Genomic DNA, 24,292 nt, shown 5'->3' with positions numbered 1-24,292 from the left:
GTGGGATGAGGAAGATGGGTATGTGTGGTATGAATTTCATTTCCCTCACCTACTTGGTTCTAGAATATCAGGGTAGTGCTTTTTCTCATTTTAGGGCATTGAACAAGGCTGAATGCTGCCCCCCTCAAAAAAAAAAAAAAAAAGCAAACAGCCAGCATCACCAGTGTAGGATGAGAGAAAATGTACCCTAGTTACCATAGAAAGTGTTGTTCCAAGTGGAGGCAGCAGTTACAAATCCCTGGGTGGAAATACCTGCTAGAAAAGTGGGGAAGAGAAAGGCAGATGATGCCTGGCCTAGCCTCTTTGCTCCCACCTCATTGCTGCAGACAAACATTGATTTCCTTCCTCCATTAGCAGTTGGAGGAAGTTCCTGGCTTAAAAAGAGGCCACCCATCCCACCCTTTCATTTTTCATTGTTCTGCCACCCAAGGTATTCAGCTTTTGAAAATTCTGCTATGAGTAGTCTCCTAAAACTCCAGGACCAAAACCAGCCACTGTGGCTAGCTGCTCCACCCACTGCTTTCCTCACTTGGGTTCTCTATGACAACTACAACCGAACTCAACTGCACAGGAAGCAGCTGGTAGAGATGAGGCAACAGGGAGCACTTGCCACACCTGCTCTTCTCATTACCAACCCCTGTCTGAGCCTTGGGCCCAGCCTTCATGTCTTGGGTACTGTGTCCCTATACCTCAGTCAACTGGCCTAGTTTTCTGAAGGCTATTCAGAGGATCCCCATGTTACCACTCTGGGCTTGTCCAGGCCCCTCTGCCACTGATCACAGCTTTAAACATAGATATGCCCATGAAAGCGAGGGTTGTTTCTGAGCCCCACTGGGCTTCTTGAGGACCCTTCTCAACTATTGCTGCATTTCCTGGGCAACCATAGCTATTATCCATTCTTGTGGGCTCCTGAGACACCTAAGCTTGTCCCAACCCACTGAATTGTTTCTCTGGTCCCTGCCCAGATTACCTGTAGCTGCCCTAAGCAGAGCCCATATGCTCCTGTGGGGATGGGAAACCAAGCCAATTGGGAGACCGTATTTGCTGAGAGAGCTGCTGAAGGAATGGGTGCTTATGTACAGACCCAGCCTATTTGAGTTTTATGAGTTTTGATTCACCTACAGATTGGAGAGAATCTCTGGCATCATCTTATGACGGAATACTGGTATCTGGGCTGCCATTTAATTATTAGATGGCCACTTACCTACTTAATTATTATTATTTTGAATTGGTAATATTTTTACCTAGTTCAAAAATCAAAACTGTACAAAAGGTATACAGTGAAAAGTCTCATTCCTTTCTCTGCCCCCATTCACCCACTTCTCCTCTCCCACACTCACCAGTTCCCACACAGGTAACCACTACCATTTTTGTCTTCTTGTGCATCCTTCCAGAATTTTTTACACTAATTTTAAAAACTATTCCTTGTCTACCCCACCATTTTTGTAATCTAAGTATCATGCAGTCATACATACCACTCTGCATCTTGCTTTTGGAGACCTTCCATTATTAGTTCCTACGGGGCATCCTCATTCTTTTTCAGAGTTGCATAATATTCTACTGTGTGAATGTACCATATTTACTTAACCTGTCCCCCATTGATGGACACATGGATGGTTTCCAGTCTTGCTGTTATAACTAAGTAACCTTGCAGTTATATCTATAGACTAGATTCTCAGAAGAGGGGTGACTGAGTCAGAGATTACTTGCAATGTTGATGGATAGAGCCACATTGGCTTCATGGGAGTGGTATGAATCAGCCTTCCCTTCAGCAAGGTATGAGAAGGTTCAGTAACTTCCCAAGTCCCTTCCATCTCTACTAATGTCTCCTCTATTCTAAATTGGACTCCCTAGAATGGTTAAATTGGTGTATAAGGGGTTTGTGGGAGGGGGCACTATTGGATTCCATTAGCACTTGTGCTCTCCACTCATTTAACATTTGTTAAGCCCTATCTATAACTTACCAGACTTTAGTAGCATGTCAGGGGCTAGTGAGGAAGAATCACAGGGCTAGTCTGGGCCTGTAGTTCCCAGCCTTTCCCTGGGAAAATGGTACCAGACCTTTACGGGAATGGTAGGGGAGATGTCCACAACAAGGTGCGAGAGTTAAAATTAGTTTCACTTCTGCCCAGAGTTGCAGTTCCTTGAGCCTTCCTGTAAGTCGGATGGGATGATAAATAAGCTCATCTGGCACCATTACTCTGAAGGCCACCAGAAGACCAGAGTGGGAAGATCATGTATGAGTCATTCCTCTGTTTCTCTATTTTGATTCATTCATCCAAACCTTTCCATCCCACACAATGACCCAAAACAGTGTAGATTAACAAAATATTTAAAAATTTTAAAATATTTTTAAAATTTTTAAAAAATAGTATGCGTTTTTCCCATATGAAATGAGCTGAATAATGTCATATCTGTCTCACCCCAGTGCTGGTATATCCAGAGTGGCTCTAGGTGGTGCCTGGATGCACTGGGACCAGGGATTCCTGAAACATTTACAGGGCCTAGACAGCTCAGTTAGAAGGGGAATGGATTCAGCTGACTTGGTACTTTAGCTGTGATGGGTGTCTCTTGCCATGGCTCTCACAGTGGCAGTCTAGGGCAGAAAGAAGAGTAAAGAGAGTTCCACTTGGTGTTCCAGGCCTTTAGTCAGGAGGGGAGAAGCAGCATGGGCCACTATGTAGACTTCTCCCTGGGGAGCGAGGACAGCAGGAGAGTTGGACATTGTTGCTGATGGCTCTGGAACTACAGCTCTGAGTGTGGTGTTCACTGCATATTAGAAGGAGAGAGTGAGAGAATCTTTATATTTGCATTTCTGAGGTCTGATTGATGGGAATGTCTGTGTGTCTGCTTAATCCAAAAATCTGAGAGCAGGGGTTCTTAAACCTTTTGGAGCCAGGTACCCCTTTTAGAAGCTAAAAGCCGTGGGTCCTGTATCCAGAAAAAAAAAGCACTCACTTTAAGCATGCTGAAGCACATCAACAATTTTGCATGTAATTTCAGAGGGTTCTTAGAGTCCCAGAAGGCCATCCTCAAACCTGCTCAGGATAGTAGTTCTCACCTATTATTATTGTTGTTGTTATTATTATTATTATTACTATTACTACTATTTTGCATACATGCTGCACACAGTAACATTTTTCATTGCATGAGCTGATTCTCTGTTGGGACAACTCTGTAGAAATGGGGAGGGACAAAGGTATTTTGAGCAATCACTGACCAAGGAGTCTATGGAATTGGTTAGTAATACCTGGCAGAGAGGGTCATTTACTTTGCTTGAAAAGTAGAGGGGTGAGAGTGATTTTTCCTTCTCCAGACATTGCCTGGGCACCTTCCCTCAGTTTCACAGAAGGAACTTAGGGGCCCTAGGGTGAGCAGTGGGGAGTGAGCTTCTCTCATTCCCTACTTGCAGTAATTGCTGAAGAATGCCTCTGCTCACCCCAGAGAACCCTGCTGCCTGTGCTCAGAGGCTGCCTAGGAAGGGTGAGGCCAAGTGAAATGAGAGTGCTGCTGCCTGCCATTCCCAGGCTCCCCAGCCTTGCTGCATTCAATTGCCTGGGGAAGGTGGGAAGGCTAATGACTCATTATCCCAGCCATTAGTCACATCACTGAGGCATGTGATTCCCTGTAGGATGGATGCCACCTGCTGCTACTCTGGCCTGTTCAATGCGGCTTCTCTCCTGCTCTGGATGGGGAGTGAAACTCCAGGAAATGGTCACTACTTTCCTATAGGTGTGGACTTATAACTGTAGCAGCCCCAAGGACCTAGAGAGGGGGATGAAAGGGTCACTCACCTGTCCACCCCAGGGCCACACAAGACCTCCAGGGACCAAGGGAACTAGCCATGGAAAGGAATATGTGGACACTGAAGCAAAGATTCCCCCACATGCCCTATACACACATCAAACATGTAGATACATCTGTCTGCATGTGCACATAGATGTATGAACACGTGTGAAAGAAAGGCTGCGCCTGGGAAAATAAGTCCTCTGAGGCCTGAGCCCGGAAGAGCTCTTGCAGGAAGCACTCTGGAGAGGGAAGGGTCCTGCCTTGTTTCCCCTCCCTGGAATGCTCTCACTTAGCTGGCTGGCCTCCAGGTTGGCCCCAGGGACTACCTAACTTCTTGACTTCAGTACAAGAGAGGGCCAAACAAAACTCTTTCTAGAACAGCGTTGATCGCCTGTCAATTGCTAAAAATGAAGGCAAAAAACAGGTGAGAACCTCTGTTTTCAGCGATTATTTCCTAAGTCCAGATTTCATCTTCTAACACTAGTCACAATAAACGATGAGCCTCGATTCTCCTGTTTCTAAGAGAACAGCATCTCTCCTCACCTCTGGGACAGCCTATGATCCTGTCTACAATGCATCCTCTTCTCTCCATGCCAGGGAGAAGTCTTGCAAAATCCCAGCCCTTATAGGTTAGCCGTAGAATAGGATCTGGGCGAAAAGGGGTGAAGAGTCAGGAATTGACAGGGATCAGGTGCCCCCCAAGTGCCAGACCCTGTGTGAAGGATTTTATGTACTTCATCTCATGTAACATTTCATATCAATTCTAAGAAGTATTCCCTATTTCAAAGATGATAAAACTTAGGCTCAGAGTGTTAAGTCACTTATAAAGTTTCTCAGAGATAATTTGAGTAGCAGCATCAAGCTTCAGACCCTGTTGTCTGACTCCTCATCTATAGCATAGCACTGTTTTCAATCTGTGTGAAAAGAGCACCTGTGAGGTGAGGGAACACCTCCACCCACCTGTGCCCTCTTAACCTACAGATACACCTGGAGGAGGTGAGAGGAGCTCAGGCCAGGGTTTGGAGCCCTGGGTCCTAGTCCCAAGTCTGCCACCACATTTCTGTGATTAAATCTCTTACCTTTCTTGGGTTTTACTCTCCTCACTTGTAAAACAGTCAGCTTGGCCTCAATAATGGCCAAGCCCCTCCTCCCCACACACGTACACACTAATGTTTCGAGTCTATACATGGCCAAGGTAACTCCCCATTCTCTCCTACCAAGCCCTTCTTTCTTTCCTGTGGGGGTCTGTCTGCAGTAAGCAGGAACCAGACAAAGTAAGCCTAACCCCTAGAAACACAAATGAATGAAGGGAAGTCCTCCCTGCATAGGAAATAGAAATCTCTCACTCTTGACTACTGGACTCATCAATAATTCAGGCGCTGATGTCGGGTTTGATCTCTGCAATGGCTTCATCAATATTTCAGCTCCTTCTCCAGAGCCCCATTCCTTAGCAACCACATCATCCATGCTCTCAAGGAGGGCTGCTGGACTTTGAGCTCCCTGCATCCCAAGCCCTGGAGGTGTCCCTGATTGTCCTTGGGACAGGGCACCGTGGAGGTGTGTCCATGATTGTCCTTGGGACAGGGCACCGTGGAGCCACCCATTCCAACAGGAACCAGCAACTTTGGTCCTCACAGCCCCAGGGACAATGCTGCACACAAGGCATGTATGCACCAGGCGAGGGAGAGGAATGGCGTGGCATGGCAAAGCCCCTGCAGGTCCACCCTGGGCAGGAACAGATGGACAGGGAGGGGAATTTTGGAAGGAGATTGTCTGGCCTCCCTGAGACTGATACCTTACTCCCTAGTCCTAGCCTGGATCAGGCCTTCCCTTGCTCCTCTGCCTTCCCCACGTATGGGGAAGAGGAGTGTTCTCCCATTTCTGCTTTGCCCAGGCTTAGGTGCTGATTCCCTTTGTGACCAGGCGCAGTGGAGGCTTGCCTCCTGCATCAGCTGAGACGCCGTGCTGCTGGCTTCCTGCGCAGTGACAAGATGGCAGCCCTGTTCACCAAGGTGGGGAAGACGTGCGTAGTGGCTGGGGAGATTTGCCACAAAGTACAGGAGCTGCAGCAACAAGTAGAGGGCAGGTGAGCCTTAGACCAGCCCCTCCCACTGCTCCCTTCTGCTCTTTCCTCTTGGCATTTGCTATTTCCCAGGTTGGCTTCCTGGGCCCATTTCTGCAGGGCCTTTCTGAGCCAGCCTAAGGGTGGGGGTTGGCCCCTTTCAGGCACAAGGCCCTATTCCTCCACCTTCAACCCCCCGACACCCTCCCATTTCCTGGTTAGTCCTCTGGGTTCTCATCTTATGGCACAAAACTTGACTCCCAATGCCACCAATCCGGGGCTTACCCTCAGGCCTTTCACTCCTAAAGCCTATCCCCTCTTTGCAGGAAACCCTTGGTGGGCAACCAGGAGGCCCTGCGAAGACAGGGCTCTGCCAGTGGGAAGGCCCCAGCCCTCAGCCCGCAGGCCTTGAAACACATATGGGTACGCACAGCTCTCATGGAGAAGGTGCTGGACAGGGTCGTGCAGTACTTGGTGGAGAACTGCAGGTGACTGCCCCTCCCTGGGGCCCACCTCCTGAATAGTCCTTCAGCCCCACCCCTCAACATGTTTGGCTGTCCACAAAGTCTATATGCATACCCATCTCCCCATGGCACATCAAAAGCATAGACCACATCAGGTACCCCATAAAGTTCAGTCCTTGTGAGTTTATTTCTTCTTGGTGACTGACATGAATTTGGTCTTTGTGGAGACGTCCCTACTTGGTGAACTTGACTGCCCTGGAATGAGTCTAAGTGTGCCAGCAGTCCTCATCTCTCTCTCCCCCTGGCAGCAAGTACTACGAGAAGGAGGCATTACTGGCAGACCCTGTGTTTGGCCCCATCTTGGCCTCTCTTCTAGGTGAGCCTGAGAACAGAGAGGCCTATGCTGGGCAAGTGGGAGCTGAAGGGCAGGTGCAGAGGGGGCACCATCTGAGCCGGCTGTCCCTGTCTCCACAGTGGGACCCTGTGCCTTGGAGTATACCAAGCTCAAGACAGCTGATCACTACTGGACCGACCCCTCTGCTGATGAGTTGGTCCAGAGGCACCGCATCCGGGGTCCCCCTAATCGCCAGGACTCCCCTGCAAAGCGCCCAGCCCTAGGAGTAGGCAACCCTCTCCCCACCCCTTCCAGATTGTACTTATGGGCCTGTAGGGAGGGGCAGCTGGCCTCTCTGCTTCTTGCAGACACAGGCTGGGCCTCGGAGATGCCTCAAGGTAGTAGCCACCTCAGAAGAGCCTTTTCCCCACACTAGCACTTAATAAATGCAAGGAGCACACCACTGGTCCATGGCTGGAGAACAGGGTGGCTGAGAGTAAACTGGGGGCAGGAAGGACCCCCAGGGCCAACTAGAGAGGGTCTGCATGGAAGCCTGGGGTTCTCAACTTCCAGGTTTGATTTCCCAGGGCTGGGGATGAGCTGGGACTTTCTGTGCAGATCCGGAAGCGGCACTCCAGTGGCAGCACATCAGAAGACAGACTAGCTGCCTGCGCCCGTGAGTACGTGGAGTCCCTGCACCAGAACTCAAGGACGCGGCTGCTCTATGGGAAGAACAACGTGCTGGTGCAGCCGGTAGGAAAGCTAGTGCCCACTCCTCATCTCCCTCCTCCAAGGGCCCCTGGACTGGAACCTGTCAGTCACGTTTGTCCCTTTCCTAAGGGGCTCGACTGGAGAGAAAGGAGAGAAGGGCCCCACCCCCACTTCACTGTTTCATACTCCTCATGCTCAGCCTTGAGCTGGCAGGAGCCAGGAATGGCATCTGCTCTGGCTAGCTGAGAATCAGGCCATCACAGATAGAAATGGCAGCCAGCAGGCAGAGTGAATGCCCAGCTTGGGATGGCCAGCCCAGGGTACAGCTGGCATCTAGAAGGCTGATGGCAAAGCCAGTGACACCTGGCCATCCAGGAAGAGGCAATGTGCACATCTGGGCGGGGCCTAACAGCCTTGTGACTGGACTAGCTTGGCCTCCCCACTCTCACCTGGAGCTCGTTTTTCATAGGCCTTTCCTGGGATCCTCTCAGCCCCTCATTGTCTTTATCTTCTGGTGTGTCTTCTCCCTGTAGAAGGAGGACATGGAGGCTGTCCCTGGCTACCTTTCCCTGCACCAGTCTGCAGAGAGCCTAACTCTGAAGTGGACACCCAACCAGCTCATGAACGGGACTCTGGGGGACTCTGAGCTGGAAAAGAGGTGGGGTCTTTGGGACTTACTCCCAAGAGCCAGGGAAGGGAATGAGGGCTTGCCTCCAGGCAAGGGGGTGGGGAGACCCAGCCTGCTCTAGGAGGCAGGCCTCACACCTTATCCCATGCCAAGAATTGCAGAGAGAAGCTGCCTGGAAAGATTCCCAAGCTCTCTAAGATCCAGCCAGACCTGGGCATAAAGTGGTTTGCCTGAGTCAAGCTCTCGGCAGCTGAGACTGCCAGGCTCTGTGCCATGAGGTCAGCATGGGGCCCAGAGAGACTTGGCTGGCTGAGGTCATCCTGTCTTGGCTATGGTCACACAGTTTTCAGAGTAGTTTCAGAGACATTGGGGCCAGAAGATGAAGAACACAGGATGGCTGCTCTTGGGACACAGTGACACCAATCTGGTTTCTTTTCAGTGTTTACTGGGACTATGCCCTGGTTGTGCCCTTCAGTCAGATCGTCTGCATCCACTGCCACCAGCAAAGTGAGCCTCCCTTGTCCTTGGCACCGGGGTGAGGGGAGAGACTCTTCTCCTAGCCACGCACTATGCATGGCCCATCAGATATCTTGTCTTCCTTTTGTCATCCCCACACTCTAGCCCCACTGTCCTCCTACCCAGGCTGGGGGCCTGGCTGACTGGGCTGCAGTGATGACTGGGAGGTCTTAGGGAGGCCCAGCCTCACTCACCCACATTCACCCCCCCAGAGAGTGGTGGCACACTTGTGCTGGTGAACCAAGATGGCATCCAGAGGCCACCGCTGCACTTCCCGCAGGGAGGACACCTGCTGTCCTTTCTGTCCTGCCTGGAGAATGGGCTTTTGCCTCAAGGACAGCTAGAGCCCCCGCTGTGGACTCAACAGGGGAAGGTACCTCAGGGCTTGGGAGGCTTTGAGTGAAGGGATGTGTGAGATGGGTTCTCTGCCCACCTCCCTTCCTTCCCCCACATAGAGCTCTTAGGAGCAGCCTTGGGTGGGACTCTGCCCTGGACAGGCTGACCACCTACCTCTCCCTCCCTAGGGGAAGGTGTTCCCCAAGCTACGGAAACGCAGCAGCATGCGATCTGTGGACGTGGAAGAGATGGGCACAGGGTGGGCCACAGACTACGTGTTCCGGATCATTTACCCTGGGCACAGGCATGAGCACAGTGAGTGTCCCACACTTCTGTGGAGGAGAGAAAGATGCTGAGGGAGGTAGGGGAGCACAGCATCACCCAGGAAGGGCAGCAGGCCAGGCGAAGACCAGTGGTTCAGTACTTAACTTCTCACTGGACCTTTTCCCTGCAAATCATCCCCCTAAGACTCCCTACCTCATCACCCCAAGACTCTTGGCTTAGCTGTTCCAAGCATCTCTGTACAGAATTCTCTTAGTCGTCCTTTTATACCCTGCCTTAGGAGGAAGAAAAAAATATGGCAAGATTAGAAATAGAAGGTGGAGAACTTTCCATTTCTCCTCAGCCCACCACCTGACCTCCACAAGGTGGCCTGGGTGCGAGATCAGTGTTTCTTTTGGAAAGGTGCAAATTGTTCACTGATTTGGCTAGAGCCAGAACCCTCCTCAAACCAGCTACTGCTGAGAGGAGCCGTATCTGGAATAGAGGGTATATCTGAGGAGGGTGAGACTTAAAGCTGGGGTGGGGGGCTAAAAGGTGGCTTGGCCCTCGAAGTCCTGCCCTGCCTGGACGTACACCTCTGAGCCCATGGGAGCTTGTCTATAGGTATCTGCCCACGCCAGAGTTCCCTTTCTGGTCAGAGTGCTCTGCTCCCCACAGGTTTCCCTGGGCCAGACTCACTGATCTTGGGGAGAAGGGCAAGGAATTTGCCAGCCCAGAGCATTTACTGCCAGCCAGACCACCTGCTCCCTAAATTTGTTAACTTGTGCCAATAAATTGTGAACAAGTGGTCTCTGTATTAGACAGATTACCCAAACTGCAAACACATAGCCACAGCACATGTAGTCCCGACAGGCTTGGAGGGCATAAGATGTGGGTATCCCCTTCCCTCTTTGATGTGCCTGACTAGGAAACATATCTTCCAGAACGTGTTTGCAAACCTGGTATTTAATCTTGAGCTGTTGCTCAGCTTAGATTATTTAGTCTGCACTTCCTCTCTTTAAGCCTTGGCATTTTCCATTTCTGGTCACTTCACTTCAAGGACCACTTCCCTGGAGGGCAAGCCGGGGCACCAAGGAGCTGAAACCCAGTGGGGTGACTCAAGCTCCTCGAGAGCAGCTCTGGGAAACCCTTGGAGGAGAAGGTTGGATTTATAGTCTGAAGAGGGAAATTTGGGGTAATCTTCAGATTTGACCCAGCCTGACCATGATGCGAGCTGAAGAATGATGAGAATCCATCTGCCAATAGTTGTGCCCAGGCTTGGCCAGGGCTGGGAGCTCCTCAGCTGCCAGCATGTCCCAACTGTCCCCCGTCTTTCACTGCCCTGGCTCCCCCCATCAGTTCTCTCTTTTCTGTTCTTTCTAGAGAGGGCCTCCTCCAAAGAGTGGAGCTCTTTAGCTGCCTCTCTCCCCCACTGTCTTCCATATTCTTCCCAGTAAATCATCAAAAGACTCAGGTCCCCACTTCCCCTCTTCCATGTCCTACAGGCTCAAGATAACCCAGACTTCATTCTACTCCCCATGAGGACAATCCGGGCCCTCCCGCCCTGGAACTAAGGTCCTCATGCTCTGCCTCTCTTGCTGTTCTCTTTGAGCAGTCACTATTAACTACCACCACTTAGCGGCCAGCCGCGCGGCCTCGGTGGACGATGATGAGGAAGAGGAAGATAAACTGCACGCGATGCTCTCAATGATCTGCTCGCGGAACCTCACAGCTCCCAATCCGATGAAAGGTTTTTATCCCTCCCCTTCTCCCTGACCTCCCTTATCACCCCGCCCCACCCCCTGGGCCCACCTGCCACCCACCGCAGGAGCTCAAACGGCAGTGTTGGCATTATGGAACTTGCACCCAGGGTGATTCCCTTATATCAGGAGCAGATCAGGGAGGGCAGAAGAAAGTACTGGCAAGAACAGGGCACAATACAAAAGGTAGTTGGCTCTGGGCCCATTTCTGTAAGGAAAGGGAAGAAATCCACTGGTGGAAAGGCCTGATGATCTGGTCGCCCTTTGGGAACCCTGAATGGCTGAGCACTGTTCCCACTCCTAGGGGTCATGCGAGCAAACCCAAGACAGTGTCTCTTTATTTCTGTCCTGCTGGCTGGGCAGACCGGCCTCTGGGCCCTGTGCCTCTGACTCCTGACTCAGTGGAAACAGGACAGAAGTACCAGGCCCCTCTTGGGCAGGGGTAGGGGCTGGAGAGCTCATGCAGACAGGAGTCACCTGTGGGTCAGGTGAGGGGTTGGGGCCACCATGGAAGGAGACCTAGGGCTCACTTTACCCAGCAGGCCTTGTTCAGCAGGCACTGCAGGGCACTTTAATGTGAAATCTAGAAATACCTGCCAGGGATATGAGTCAAGTGGACCTTAGGGTACATGGTTGCAGAGGTCCCTTCATTGCAAACAAAACAGCACAGTGCCCGCAGCCGCTTTGTCCATTTCTCAGCACAGAGCTAGGCTGGTGGAGAAGGAACACCATTCTCTTTTTGGAAAGTGATCAGCCAGGGATCCTGTGAGGACTAACTAAGCTGGGCTGCTTAAGGAAAAATTGGTTATGAAGGGGTCAGCTTTCTCAGAGTTTAGAGGAACTTCCCCATCCCCACCCATTCCCATGCCACAGAATTAATTTTTTATCTCTTTCTTTGCCCCTACAGAGGGTGTCTAAGAATATGTGACACTCTCCTTATATTTCCACAGAGTTCTGCCCAGTTTCTTAGCCCAGCCACCAAACCAGTAATGCGTCTTCCCATCCCTGGGCAACCAAGTCTTTGGCCTAGAACACACCTAGCACACCCTCAGCACAACCCTGCCAGCTGCCCCCTTACCCACACTTGCCTGCCTTCCTATCTACCCTCCCTCCCAGCCATTCCAGTAGGACCTTCAGTCCAGCCTGGGTGGGAATGTGGGAGAGCCTCACTTCTGATGTTTATTGCCTACACACAGCCCGCCATCTGGTTCCTTGCAAGCCTGGGCTTGGAATGCTTGTTTACAGGTTAACTGACTTTGAGCAGTGTGAGAAAGCTGAGTCAGGAGGGCTAGGGCTGACTCTTTTTACCCCAATGAACCAGTAGTCAGGCTGGAGGCAGGGTGAGGGGAGTCCCAGAAGAGCCCCTGTCTTGGCAGACTTGGTGATCAGAAGCCTATTCCTGAGTAGTCTTAATGCTGAGCCCGCCAGAGTCAGAGAAACCTCCAGGATCTACAGGTTCCAGAAACCTCAGGGCTTGTCTGGATATCCTCTTGGGGAACTTGGGGACCAGACCAACCCAGTATACCAGTATGTAGCACCTGGGATTCCAGTACTTAGGAAAGGGGAGGAGACATGAGAGCAGAATCAGCAGGTGGTTGGGGAGAGATGGTATGGCAGCTCCCGCCTCCACTCCAGGCCATAATGACAACACTGTTGAGTCCATCCTGCTAGCTCTTGCTTTTCAGGCCTGCAACATGCTTGACTTGTGCATGTGAATCAAGTGGTGGGTGTCCAGACTCTCCTCTCCCTCCCCTCCCTCTCTTCTTGCTTCCTCCTCACAGAGCAGAGATGCTATTCACTCTAATTCTGCTCCAGGCCAGGCACCTTTCACTCGGAGTCTTAGGGGCTGTGGGGTTCAACCACCCTGATTGTTTTGCTTCAAACTTTCCTCAAGCTTAGAGGAGAGAGTCAGAGTCAAAGCTGGCCCAGCAGAGCCCCCATCCAGCCTGCTGCCCCTTGCCCAGTCACTCCAGAGCTCCAGCTCTCTGCACTGTGTTAATTCAGAGATGCAGTTTTCAATGCTGGCTGGTTCAGCTCCTTCCTGGAGAATTAAGGTGAAGAGCATTGACCCAGGAGACTTGCCTTGGCTGAGCCCTGCTTTCTGGGCATGAGCTCGTTTCCCTGTGTGCCCACCTTTTACCCTCTGCACTTGTTACCCACCCTGCCTGCCCGCCTGCCCGCCTGCTGCCTGCTGCCTGCCTGGCTGGGCCTGCTCCCGACCCAGCTCCTCCCACGACTGGCCTCCCTCCTGCCTGCTATAGGGGCATGAGCAAGGCTCACCTGCCTCACCTCACCTGCATTTGTTCCCCGCCCTCCACCTTTTCTTCCCAGAGTCCTGGGCATGGCTTGCAACCCCTCACTCCCAGAGCCACAGCCCCTCCACACCAAGGATGTTTGTTCCCTTAATTTGCCTCCTGGTGGAGCTGAAGGGCCAGATCTCTACAAAATTCTCAGCCATGGGGCTGGGAAGAGAGCCCTGGGCCAAGACAGGGCAGCCCCTAAGGGGACTGGAGGGGGCTCAGCTCAGCCCTTCCCACCAGGGCACACCCAGAGCTGGAGTCTGCTACTTACAGAATCCAGGCCTAGGTTTGTCCCAGACTCAGCAGGCCAGGGCTCAGGTCACAATTCGCAGGAAGAAATACTACTTGAAAGAAGTCTTCATCACAAATAGAGCTCTCTTTTCCTGTTCTTCACTCTTCTCTGTGCTTTCCCTCCTCCTGAAGTCATCTCCTAGTCCTTTCACTTCCTGCCCTCAATTTGCTTCATCTTCGTGGTTCAGTGGACCTACCAGAGTCCCCTATGAGCAGTGCCCTGCCCCACTTGGGCCCAAGAAGCTCTCAAGGGTCTTGAGTTCTGATTCTTTGGATTCAGACCAGCTAGGCTGGCTGAGGAGGTGCTGTCTGCTGGTGGTGTAGATATGTCCAAAGAGCCGTTTTCTTAGGCTGCACCTGGGGATATTCTTCTGGATGACGGAACTGTGTGCCCAGACACCACCCTCATTCCTGCAGTAGCCTGGCAGCCCTGGAAATTTTGCCCTTTCTGCTAGCTCACCTGTGTGTTGTAGGAGGCCACCATGCTGAGAGCAGTCAGGCCAGGCAAGGATGGAAAACTCAGAAAGGACCCATGGGAGCTGGCAGCAGGGGCACCTGATGTGGGCACTGGTCATCAGGTCTAGAACCCTCAATGGTCCTCAGGGGCTTTGATCAGGAAGATTCAAAGTTTGCAGCATTCTAGGTCCAAGTACCTTCCTGTGCAGCTCAGCGTTTGCCCGAGAGGACCAGGCTGAATCCTTGAAGGCCAAGCTAGCTGGTGGCATTTTAGGGAGATCAGGCTTTTATTTATTGTTCCTTCTCTTTCTTTCTCCTTCCTTTAGAACAAGTGTTTATTCCATTGCTAATAGCAAGATGGAGAAAACACACAATCATCCACAACTCAGTCAAAGTATTTTATCACATGCAGAAAAACTAAATGGAGGCTGGGAAGTGTCAGTCACCCTCCCTCTCCACCTCTGTCATCTCTGGGTTCTGGATCAGGCAGGCACCACCCTTGTGGTTCTCCGCCCATGGGTGACTTCATGCTGCAGCTCTGGGCACAGAGGTGGGCATGCTGCAGGGTGCCTGGGGGAGGAGGCCTGCAAGGCCTTGACCATGGCCATCTTCCTGCCCTCAGATGCTGGCGACCTGATTGAGATGCAGGGCTTTGGGCCTGGCCTGCCAGCCTGGCACCTGGAGCCCCTGTGTAGCCAGGGCTCCTCCTGCCTCTCCTGCTCCACCAGCAGCTCCCCATATGCAACTCCCAGCCATTGCAACTGTGTCCCTGACCGGTGAGTGGGCAGGGCCCAGAACACCAGCTCCCGGTGAGTGTGTCCATCCATGTGTGTGTGTCAGTCTCTCCTGTGTCACTTTCCTGACAGGGCGACCTTGAGTTAGACCTGGGTTTGAATTTCACTTTTGCTACCCATGAGATTTTGGCAAGTTACTGAGTCTCTATGAGCCTCTATGTTTCTGAGCCTTAGTTTCCTCATCTGTAAAATGGGAATCATACCACCTGCTTCCTAAGGTTCTTGTGAGGACTAAGTGAGGTACATAACCCGAGAACCCAGAGCTAGGGTGCTCATGTCGTAGGGGCTCATTACTTATAAGCTCCCCTTCCCAGTGTGGACATAGATCCTCCCATCAGGCTGTATGTCTGAGGACGTGCAACAAATGTCTGGGCATCTGCCATGTGCCAGCAATGGCTTGGGAATGGTTTTGCCGCTGCTCACTTTTACCTGTTACTTCATTTTTTACCTGTCACTCCTGATAACCCTGAGATGATCCTCTATTTTTCACTTGAGGAAACCACAATTCACTAACATGAAGTGAAGTTAGTTGCCCAAGGTCCCCTGGGTGGTTGGAGGTCAGGCTGGGCCCTTAGCAGCTCTACCCCAGGTGGCTGGCAGCAACGGGGAGCCCAATGACATGCTGCCAGGCTATGGACACTGCTCCCTGCACCACCCCGAGTGCCTTACCTGCCCCTACCCCACCCAGAATGTCCCTCCTGCTTATTCTCCTCCCACCAGAGGAGCCACAGCCCTCTGAGCCAGGTTGATTCCACAGGTTGCCCCTCAGGCTACTATGTGAGAGCATGAAGAGGCAGATCGTGTCCCGGGCCTTTTACGGCTGTGAGTGTGGGGTGAGGTGGGGCCACGGGGGGCGGGGGTGGGGGAGGCACCATAGTCAGGGCCTCCTGGCTCCCCCCTCCCCCAGGGCTGGCATACTGCCGCCACCTGGCCACCGTGCGGACCCACCTGTCAGCGCTGGTGCATCACAACATCATCCCACCCGGGCGGCCCCCAGGGGCCTCAGGGGGTCTCACCAAGGATATGTGGAGCAAGTATCAGAAGGACGAAAAGGTGCACGTTCTGGGGTGCTGGGCCCAGAGGCTAGGTCAAGGGGCTAGGGGGTGGGGCAGCAGTGACTGCAGAGCAGTCTGCTCTGGGAGCAGCTTTCACAAACCAAATGGGCATTTACATAAAACATAGTAGAGGTTGGGATTGACAGGCCAGGACTGATGGCCTTGGAGTTGCCTGGGTCATGGTAGAATCTCACGGTGGGTCTGTGGGTTTCCATGGGAAGGGGACCAGAGGGGGAATCTGTTCTACTTCTGTGTTACTCCGCAACCTTGGGCAAATCTCTGCATCTCTTTGGGTTCTCTCTCTGCTCTGGAAGGAGTAGATCTCATCCAGCTCTAACCTGGGCCAGGGAGAATGTGACCACCCCAAAGCAGGGTGTGCTTGGGTTTCAGCAGTGACTGAAACATTGTCCCCAGTCCCAGCTCTCCGTGGGATGGGGTCACTCATTAGGGCCAACATGACTGTGGGGGCTGCATAATCTTTATTGCCTGGGTCCCTCAGAACTATAAGGAGCTGGAGCTGCTGCGGCAAGTTTACTATGGAGGCGTGGAGCACGAGATCCGCAAGGATGTCTGGCCTTTTCTGCTTGGCCACTACAAGTTTGGCATGAGCAAGAAGGAGATGGAGCAGGTAAGGGAGCCCATTCCCATGGTGACAGGGAGCTGGAGAGCTGGGCCAAGGAACCCCAGGGAGGGGGTCTCGGAAGGCTCAGCCCCTTTTCAGCCAGAGAGAAACATGGCAGAGGAAGATGTTAGCAGAGCAACCCCACTGTCCTCACCCCTAGGCCCAAGCCTAGTCTCTAGCTGTCCCAGCCCCTGCAGAGGAGGGCTTGGTGCACCCCTCCCCCAAGGTCATGGTGTGGTCCAAGTACAGGTGGATGCAGTGGTGGCAGCGAGGTACCAGCGAGTGTTGACAGAGTGGAAGGCCTGCGAGTTGGTGGTGAGGCAGCGGGAACAGGAGGCTCACCCAGCCACACTCACCAAGTTCTCCTCGGGCAGCAGCATCGACAGCCACGTGCAGCGCCTCATCCACCGAGATTCCACCATAAGCAATGACGTGAGCTGCACAGGACCTGGGGGGGCCTGGGGGCGGGGGCCACCAGGGTTTTACACGCAGGAGTCTTGAGCACCAGCCTGACCTCTAGTACTCACTGGCGGTGGAGCCCTGGGAGAATGGCTTCATATGTCTGTGTCTCATTTTCTTCCACTGAAAAACAGGATGACTGTCCCCCTGCTGCCCACTTTTCTGGGTATTGCAGGAATAAAGTGAGATAATACATTGTGTTCTGTTTTAATGGACTAGCAGGGAAAGATGAATTTTGAGGGATTTAGGGAAGTCCTTCCTCCTATAGAGAGACCTCAGGCTAGGAATAGGCAGCCCTGAGTTCTAGTCCCAGGCCTACTCCTGACAAGATGAGTGACTTGTCTTCCCATTTTTGGGCCTCAGTATCCCCTCTCAGCTCTACTATCCTTTGATTGTAGAGGCTTCACTGAGAGCTGTTAGCCAGAGATCAAGGGAGAACTTAGAGCGGTCCCATTGGTGTCTACTGGAAAGATCTCCTCACCACCATGGTATTTTTCATCATCTTATAGACTTGACTATGCAAAGCCAGTTCAGATCCTACCTAGTTCTTGTGACATTACTCCTGCCTTTAGGTGAACAAGTCCCAAATTATGGCTGCTGAGCCCAACAAGAAGTGATAAGGCTCAGTTTTAAAGGCACTCTTACTAACCTAATGTTTTTTCTTTAAAATCACCTATTTAGATATTGTATATTTTTGCTACTTTACTAAATCCTTACTAATATTAACACAAAACTCAAGCTGAAGCAAGACTTAAAGAAATATAACTACCAAAGTACACTCTCCTTTTCATGTGCTTTGTTCTTAATACGCTATTCGTGAACATATTCTCTTTGGCTTTGGGTTTAGTAAAATCCTAAGTGTACCAGGGTTCCAGCTGCTTAGCTCACGGACAGCAGTAGCCTTCCTCGCTGGCACTGTCTGAGGTTCTGGATTGCTTCAGCATCATGGCCTTACCTGATACTAACCCAACAACACTTCATGCTTCTTGCCCAAAAGAAAATTCCTTTTAGCATCCCTTTCCCTACGTAGTCCAAAAAGAAAAAAAGAAAAAAATTAAAAACCAGTCTGCATACATCTCTCTTATTTTCCTTGTGATTTGTCCATGGTGGTGGACAGTTTGCAATCAGCAGTTTCCTTTTACTTCTTACCTCTCCTCGGCTTGTCTGAAGTTAATATAACTGATTAGGTACTTCCTAGAGAAGTTTCTTGCCTTGTTCTGCTGAACATTCAGTACTGATAATAAAGAAGAACTTTTTTTCCTAATGCCTCCAGCCTGCCATCCCCCCAGGCTGCCCCAGCAGCTACACCAAGACACCAAGGAAGTTCTCCTGACCTGAGGCAGCCTCATGACTTCAGGTGTTTGTAGAATGGCACAGCTTACACTGGCCATTGAGTGCCATTGACTCTCCAGGCTTCTGGTTCCCCTTTTTCCCTGCGGCAGCCACAGGAAGACTGGAGTGCTTCACGCTTTTCCTCATGCCCCAGGAAGAAGCTAGAGGAGGGGATTGGATAGGGCTGAAGGCTGGTGTCTTCATGTTTCCCCAGAGCCTAATCTTTCTCCACCTGGTCAGCTGGGTCAGAAGTAGAGGCTTGGCACCCAAGGGAGGCAGTTTGGAGGCCATGCAGTGGGAACTGACCCCAGGAAGGAGATAGCAGGGAGCTGAGGGAAGGTGCTGGAATGCAGGTGTGAGCCCCACCATCTGTTCACCCCCACCAGGTGTTTATTTCTGTGGATGACCTGGAGCCCCCAAGGCCCCCGGGCCCTGAAGATTCCAGACCGGAGCCCAAGCAGGAACCAGGAGCAGGGCTTCCAGGCACCGCCATGGTGGAACAGCAGCAGTCAGTAGAGTTTGACTCTCCAGACTCAGGACTGCCGTCCTCTCGCAATTACTCTGTGACCTCGGGCATCCAGTCGAGCATAGATGAGGGACCCAGCGTAGGCTTCGAGGAAGAGGATGGCGGTGGGGAGGAAGGCTCTGATGGGCCAGTCCCTGCAGTCCACACTTTTTCTGAGCCCCAAGATCCCAGCCAGGAGAAGGCCTCGCAGGCCAACGAGCTGGAGGCAAGGGAAGAGCTTGTGGCTGTGTGCGCTGCTGCCTACACTGTATGTGGACGTTCCCCAGGCATTGTTGTCAGCTGGCCCCAGAGCTGGGGACAGGCTGGCGGGTGGAAGGTGGGGTGCCCCGACTGTCCTGGAGGGGGCTCTGAGCCTGTCTTGGCATTCCCAGAGGATTCAGTTCTCTGAGTTCCTTGGCTCCCTGCCTTTGCTGCATTCCTTCATGTCGGTGTCACCTCGGGCCCCCAGCTCACCCCTGAGGGCCCTCCACTCTTTCAGATAGAGCTACTGGACACTGTGGCCTTAAATCTGCACCGCATAGACAAGGATGTGCAGCGATGTGACCGCAACTACTGGTACTTCACACCCCCCAACCTCGAGAGGCTCAGAGACATCATGTGCAGGTGCCATTGTAGGGCAGGGCTCAGGGCGGGAGGCAAGGACAGGTTTGGTCCGCAAGCACCCTGCTCCTCTCTCCTGAGCCTAAATCATACTCCTTGTGTCTGGAACACTTTTTCCCTGCAGTGGCCCCTGCCCCACCTCTCTTCATTCTTAAAGGTCTTTCAGATCTCAGCTTTGGCCATTTTCCAGGAAGCCTTATCTGATTTCCCTTACCCCAGGGCTTCCTCTGCCCCAGCATCGTCTCTTTCCCTGATCCCCTGAGTGTCTTGAGGACAGGGGCTACAGGTCGTTCACCATTGTACTCTCAGTGCTTTAGTGTTACGGAAAGGCTGACTTTTGGGTAGCAGGCTACTCTAGGGACATCTCCCTAGGGATTCCCAAGGAGAGGGGAGGATGACACACACCCACAGTGACTCTGTCTCTGGCATTTCAGCTACGTGTGGGAACACCTGGATGTGGGCTATGTGCAGGGCATGTGCGACCTGCTGGCACCTCTCCTGGTCATCCTTGACAATGGTGAGGGCCGAGCCGGGGAAGGGGGCATGTTCCCAAAATGGTATTGGTGTTAGACTGACATAAGCTGGAGAAAGGAAAAGAAGGCCGTTAGGCCTAGAAGGGTGGAAAGGCTAGCCAACCCTGTTCTCTGGGCCACAGGACACCCCTGGTGAATGAAGTTGGGGTCTCCTGCCCCTGTGGCCTCATTCCTGTCTCCCCTCAGATCAGCTGGCCTATAGCTGTTTCAGCCACCTCATGAAGAGGATGAGCCAGAACTTCCCCAATGGGGGCGCCATGGATACCCACTTTGCTAACATGCGCTCCCTCATCCAGGTGAGGTCCGTAACTGCCCTTGGGCACTTGACAGGCACCGCCAGGCTTCTCCATCGTTCACTGGGAGGTCATGGAGCATTCTAAAAATGTCCTTTATGTATAAGCTTAATTTCTTTCATTTTAAAAATGCATTGTTTTCTTTTTATTTTTTAATTACAGTTGACATTCAATATTATATTAGTTTCAGGGGTACAGCACAGTGGTTAGACATTTATATAACTTACAAGGTGATTCCCCCATAAGTCTAGTACCCACTTGGCTCACACACAGTTATTATATTATTGACTATATTTCTTATGCTGTACTTTACATCCCCATGACTATTTTGTAACTGCCAATTTGTGCTTCTGAATCCCTTCACCTTTTTCACCCAGCCCCTCAACCCCCTCCCATCTAGCAACCATCAGTTTGCTCTCTGAATTTATGAGTTTGTTTCTGAAAAACACATTGTTTTCAATGTTATAAATTGAGAAGGAATGTCAATGTGTGAATGCCTGTGCTCATGAAAGTTCTGGTGAGTAATACAGTTGATGATGCAATCAAACACCCAGAAAATGGTATAACTCCAAAAAGAGTACGACCCAGAGTGACAGGTGGGGCAGCAGAGTGCAGCTTCTGGGAGATGGGAGAGGGCTGGAGCACAGCTGCCAGGTGCCAGGCTCAGGGCGGCAGAGGGGCCTGGTGGAGGGTGGGCGTGGCCAGGAGAGGTAGCATAGGTTTGTTCAGTCCTTCTCCCTTTCTCCGCTCATACAAGATCCTGGACTCAGAGCTGTTTGAATTAATGCATCAGAATGGAGACTACACCCACTTCTACTTCTGTTACCGCTGGTTCCTGCTGGATTTTAAGAGAGGTAAGAGGCGGATTGGATGGTGGGTCTGGGGTCAGGGGCACTGGGAGATCCCTCTTCCCCAAAGTCATTGGTTCTCAATCCTAACTGCACTTCAGAACACCTGGGGGCTTTTTAGAAACACCAGTGCCCTGGGCCCCACTCGGCCTCAAACTTATGACCCAAACTTACTTGTGTGGCTGCCTGGGCACTGAGATTTTAAAAGCTCCTTAGGCGAATCCGAAGCACATCCAGGGCGGAAAATAACCCTCAGGTAATGGTTTTTGGAACTGTTTTCAAATCAAAACTCTCCCACCTCCAGTACTGTGGTCTGTAAAAGTAAGGCTATTCTAGCTGATGAGAGTGTAATATGGAGTCTGCAGGAGCCCAGTGTGCAGGAATTACCAAGGACAGGGTCTTGGCCTGGGGCATGGAACTCCTCTCTTGGACTGAGCTGTGTGTTACGAAGAGAACTCCTGGAGCTCTGTCTCCACATGTGGCTCCATTGGAGGCCCATGGGCAGCCAGGCTTAGCCTTAGCTCCTTGCTGTCCCCAGAGCTGCTGTATGAGGATGTGTTTGCTGTGTGGGAGGTGATCTGGGCGGCTCGGCACATCTCATCAGAGCACTTTGTCCTGTTCATTGCCCTGGCCCTGGTGGAGGCCTACCGTGAGATTATCCGTGACAACAACATGGACTTCACTGACATCATCAAGTTCTTCAATGGTAGGAGCTGGTCCAGCCACCCTGCCCCCCCCCAGCGGGAGCACAGGGGCCTCCACTTCTGGCCTGGTTAGGGTTGGATGGGCTCGGAAATACCAGGTCCCCTTCCTCGTAAGCAGGTGTCAGGAGTCCAGCAGGTGTAAATGGAGCAGGGTGGGCAACTACAGGGCTCCTCCCAGACTACTGCTCTCTCTGCAGCATCCCCACAGTTGCTCATGTTTCCCCCAGAACGGGCTGAGCGTCACGATGCCCAGGAGATCCTGCGGATTGCCCGGGACCTCGTTCACAAGGTGCAGATGCTCATAGAGAACAAGTGAGGGCTGTGTCCAGGAGGCAGCAGCCAGCCAGAGCCTGGGTTCCGGATCCCTGGGCCCCCGCAGGGAGTGGTGCAGGGGCGGTGCAGCAGAGACTGCCCCAACCCCTAGCTGACCCTGCCTGCCCAACTCTGTTCCTAACAAAGTGCTTGTGAGCCTGGGATCCGACTCTGGGCAGTGCTGGCCCTGCAGGGCAAGTCAGGGGCCAGGGTGCCCTCAGGTCAGGGCTGGGATGTGAAGGGCTGGCCTCAGGGAGCAGCTGCCTTGGAGAACCACCTACTCTGCTTCCCTCTCAAACACCTGAGAATAGCCCCGTAGCCATCTGTGGCCTCAGCTTGGACTGCTCCCCATGCCCTCTCTCAGCTCAGCCTGGGACCCTGTAGAGTTTATCAGGCCTGTAGTTGCCTGGGCCACATCTGATGAGGGTCATATGGGACAAGAGGACTCTGCGCTATATTTCTTCTGAGAGTTCCTTTGCAGGCCCAACAAATAAGCACTCACCAACCTCAGTTGGGGCAGCCAGAACAGCTGCCAGTTTGGGTGGGTTTCCTGTGCACAGGAGACCTGGGCTACCTTCTGGGCCTTCCTCTGAGGCTGTGGGGCAGTCAGAAATTGGGCCCTGGGTGGGGGTAGTCCACCTCAGCAGCACTGCCACTGCCTTTGGCCACCTGAGGTGACCACATGCATTCTTCTAGCCCGTACTGTGCACCTATGTACATCTGTAGAATCTCACTCTGCCCCCCTGCTCTTGCTTTATGCATTAGATGTATTCCTGAAAATTATGTATAAATGCCGCTTTGCCAGCTGGAGGATCTGGAATGTAGTGGGAGCACTTCCTCTCAAGAGGAATCCCAGGGTGATTCTTTCAAGAGGTGATCCTGTCACAGCCTCCTCTCAAAGGTGGCCCTGGAGCTTGGGGGCAGCCCATCTTCTATCCCAGACACCTGCTGAGTCCCTGAGGGTAGGAGCAGGGGTGGTGCCTGAGTCTCTCCTGTTTGTCCCTGGTGAGAAGCAAGGCTAGCTCTGGCTTCCACATGCTTCTTGGGATGTCAAGAGGCCTAGGGACTCAGAAACCCCCTTGGAAGAGCCTCACTCATGGGGGGTACTAGGAAGGGCCTAGTTCCTGACCCCAGGCCTGGGCATGCTGCTTGTTCTGTCATCCCTACCCCCATGCCCCAACACATGCAGGCTAGGCCTTGCTCCGGGGGCTAGGATGCCACTGCCACAGGGGCTGGGGCCTGCCCAGCAGTCGCCAAGTCTGAAGACTTCCTGCATTTGAGAAACATGAAAAAGGGTACAGCAGCCCTTTTGCATCCAGCACAAACCTCCGAAGCCCACTCCTGCCCTGGGCACTGCACGGCCTGTTTGGGGGTCCAGCCTGCCCCATTGCCCACCCTTGCTGTCCATGAGTCCTTGGCTTCCACCAAGCACGGTGGCCACTGTGTGTCTGCCTTAGTGACTCAGTGGTATTGTGAGGAGCAGAGTGTGTATGTTTTTTTGGCTCAGAAACTATACTCTTCAGTGTAACAGATCAATAAACACAGAATTTGGCAGTGTTTGAGGCTCTGGGGGCTGCTTGTAAGGCTGGCACTGGACAACAAGTGACTGTGTGTTGGGGAATTTTATAAGCTCTACAATTTAACTGTAAAGAGGGGCCAACCCCACAAGGCAAGGACGGCAAAAAGAGAGAACCAAAGTTTCCAGGAGAAGAGGGATCTTGGCTATAGGCTAGTTGGGGTGGGAGTAATAGCCAGATCTAGGTACTCAAAGCCAGCATTTCCTTCTCATACTGACCAGTGGCCTCTGCAGCCTCTGGATTAGTGTAGGTCCCTGTCTTCACCCCTTCCCCAGCCTGCCTCCATTCCTGAACAGCTATAGTGATGAGTTGGAGCCTTACTAGGAATCTGCAGAAGCCTCCTATCCCCTCCAGCCAGTGGGAAAGGACCTTGCCCCTCTAACTTTGGCTCTTGCCCACTGAGCACTACCTCTGACATGCCTGCCTCAGAATGGAGCACGGTGGGTGGGAGGGGGAGTATCGAGAGGGTCAAACCTACTGGACTATAATAGCAGGTTCCCACCTGCCTTCCCCCATAGGGCTTCTGCCCCATCATCCACAGTCCCAGGTAGAGAGCTCCCATCACCAGCATATGGTCTGGTCTAGAGCAGGGGTTCCCCAACCCCCGGGGTCACAGACCGGTACCAGACCTCTTAGGAGCTGGGCTGCACACCAGGAAGTGAGCAGTGGGCGAGTGAGCAAAGCATCTATATTTCCAGCCGATCTCCAGCACTATATCACTGCCTCAGG

At 52.4% G+C, this 24,292-nt stretch overlaps 1 protein-coding gene across 17 annotated transcripts in view; it reads left to right on the top strand.

Moving 5' to 3' along the window:
• Nucleotides 1-23,543, top strand: part of SGSM2 (small G protein signaling modulator 2) — a 34,337-nt gene extending 10,794 nt beyond the window's left edge. For 3 of the 17 annotated variants that reach the window (XM_023530473.1, XM_023530477.1, XM_023530476.1), the window contains 22 exons: nucleotides 5,713-5,875; nucleotides 6,178-6,339; nucleotides 6,624-6,691; nucleotides 6,790-6,935; nucleotides 7,268-7,402; nucleotides 7,894-8,018; nucleotides 8,428-8,495; nucleotides 8,717-8,877; nucleotides 9,029-9,155; nucleotides 10,717-10,851; nucleotides 14,531-14,684; nucleotides 15,460-15,524; nucleotides 15,610-15,755; nucleotides 16,257-16,385; nucleotides 16,629-16,811; nucleotides 18,557-18,943; nucleotides 19,145-19,299; nucleotides 19,731-19,813; nucleotides 20,016-20,125; nucleotides 20,880-20,976; nucleotides 21,509-21,676; nucleotides 21,872-23,543. In XM_023530473.1, the coding sequence (XP_023386241.1) occupies nucleotides 5,713-5,875; nucleotides 6,178-6,339; nucleotides 6,624-6,691; nucleotides 6,790-6,935; nucleotides 7,268-7,402; nucleotides 7,894-8,018; nucleotides 8,428-8,495; nucleotides 8,717-8,877; nucleotides 9,029-9,155; nucleotides 10,717-10,851; nucleotides 14,531-14,684; nucleotides 15,460-15,524; nucleotides 15,610-15,755; nucleotides 16,257-16,385; nucleotides 16,629-16,811; nucleotides 18,557-18,943; nucleotides 19,145-19,299; nucleotides 19,731-19,813; nucleotides 20,016-20,125; nucleotides 20,880-20,976; nucleotides 21,509-21,676; nucleotides 21,872-21,990 (3,086 nt within the window). In that variant the 3' untranslated portion in view covers nucleotides 21,991-23,543. Of the gene's footprint in view, nucleotides 1-5,683; nucleotides 5,876-6,177; nucleotides 6,340-6,623; nucleotides 6,692-6,789; nucleotides 6,936-7,267; nucleotides 7,403-7,893; nucleotides 8,019-8,427; nucleotides 8,496-8,716; nucleotides 8,878-9,028; nucleotides 9,156-10,716; nucleotides 10,852-14,530; nucleotides 14,685-15,459; nucleotides 15,525-15,609; nucleotides 15,756-16,256; nucleotides 16,386-16,628; nucleotides 16,812-18,556; nucleotides 18,944-19,144; nucleotides 19,300-19,730; nucleotides 19,814-20,015; nucleotides 20,172-20,499; nucleotides 20,977-21,508; nucleotides 21,677-21,871 lie in introns of those variants that run through there. The other 14 variants (XM_011359842.2, XM_023530475.1, XM_023530474.1 and 11 more) reach the window with 14 other exon arrangements.
• The last annotated feature ends 749 nt before the right edge of the window (nucleotides 23,544-24,292 follow it).

Source organism: Pteropus vampyrus, unplaced genomic scaffold (genome assembly GCF_000151845.1).
Source record: "Pteropus vampyrus isolate Shadow unplaced genomic scaffold, Pvam_2.0 Scaffold50, whole genome shotgun sequence".
In the NCBI taxonomy this organism is placed as follows: Eukaryota; Metazoa; Chordata; class Mammalia; order Chiroptera; family Pteropodidae; genus Pteropus; species Pteropus vampyrus.
The sequence above is the reverse complement of the archived record's forward strand: the minus strand, read 5'-3'. Positions and strand labels throughout refer to the sequence as shown.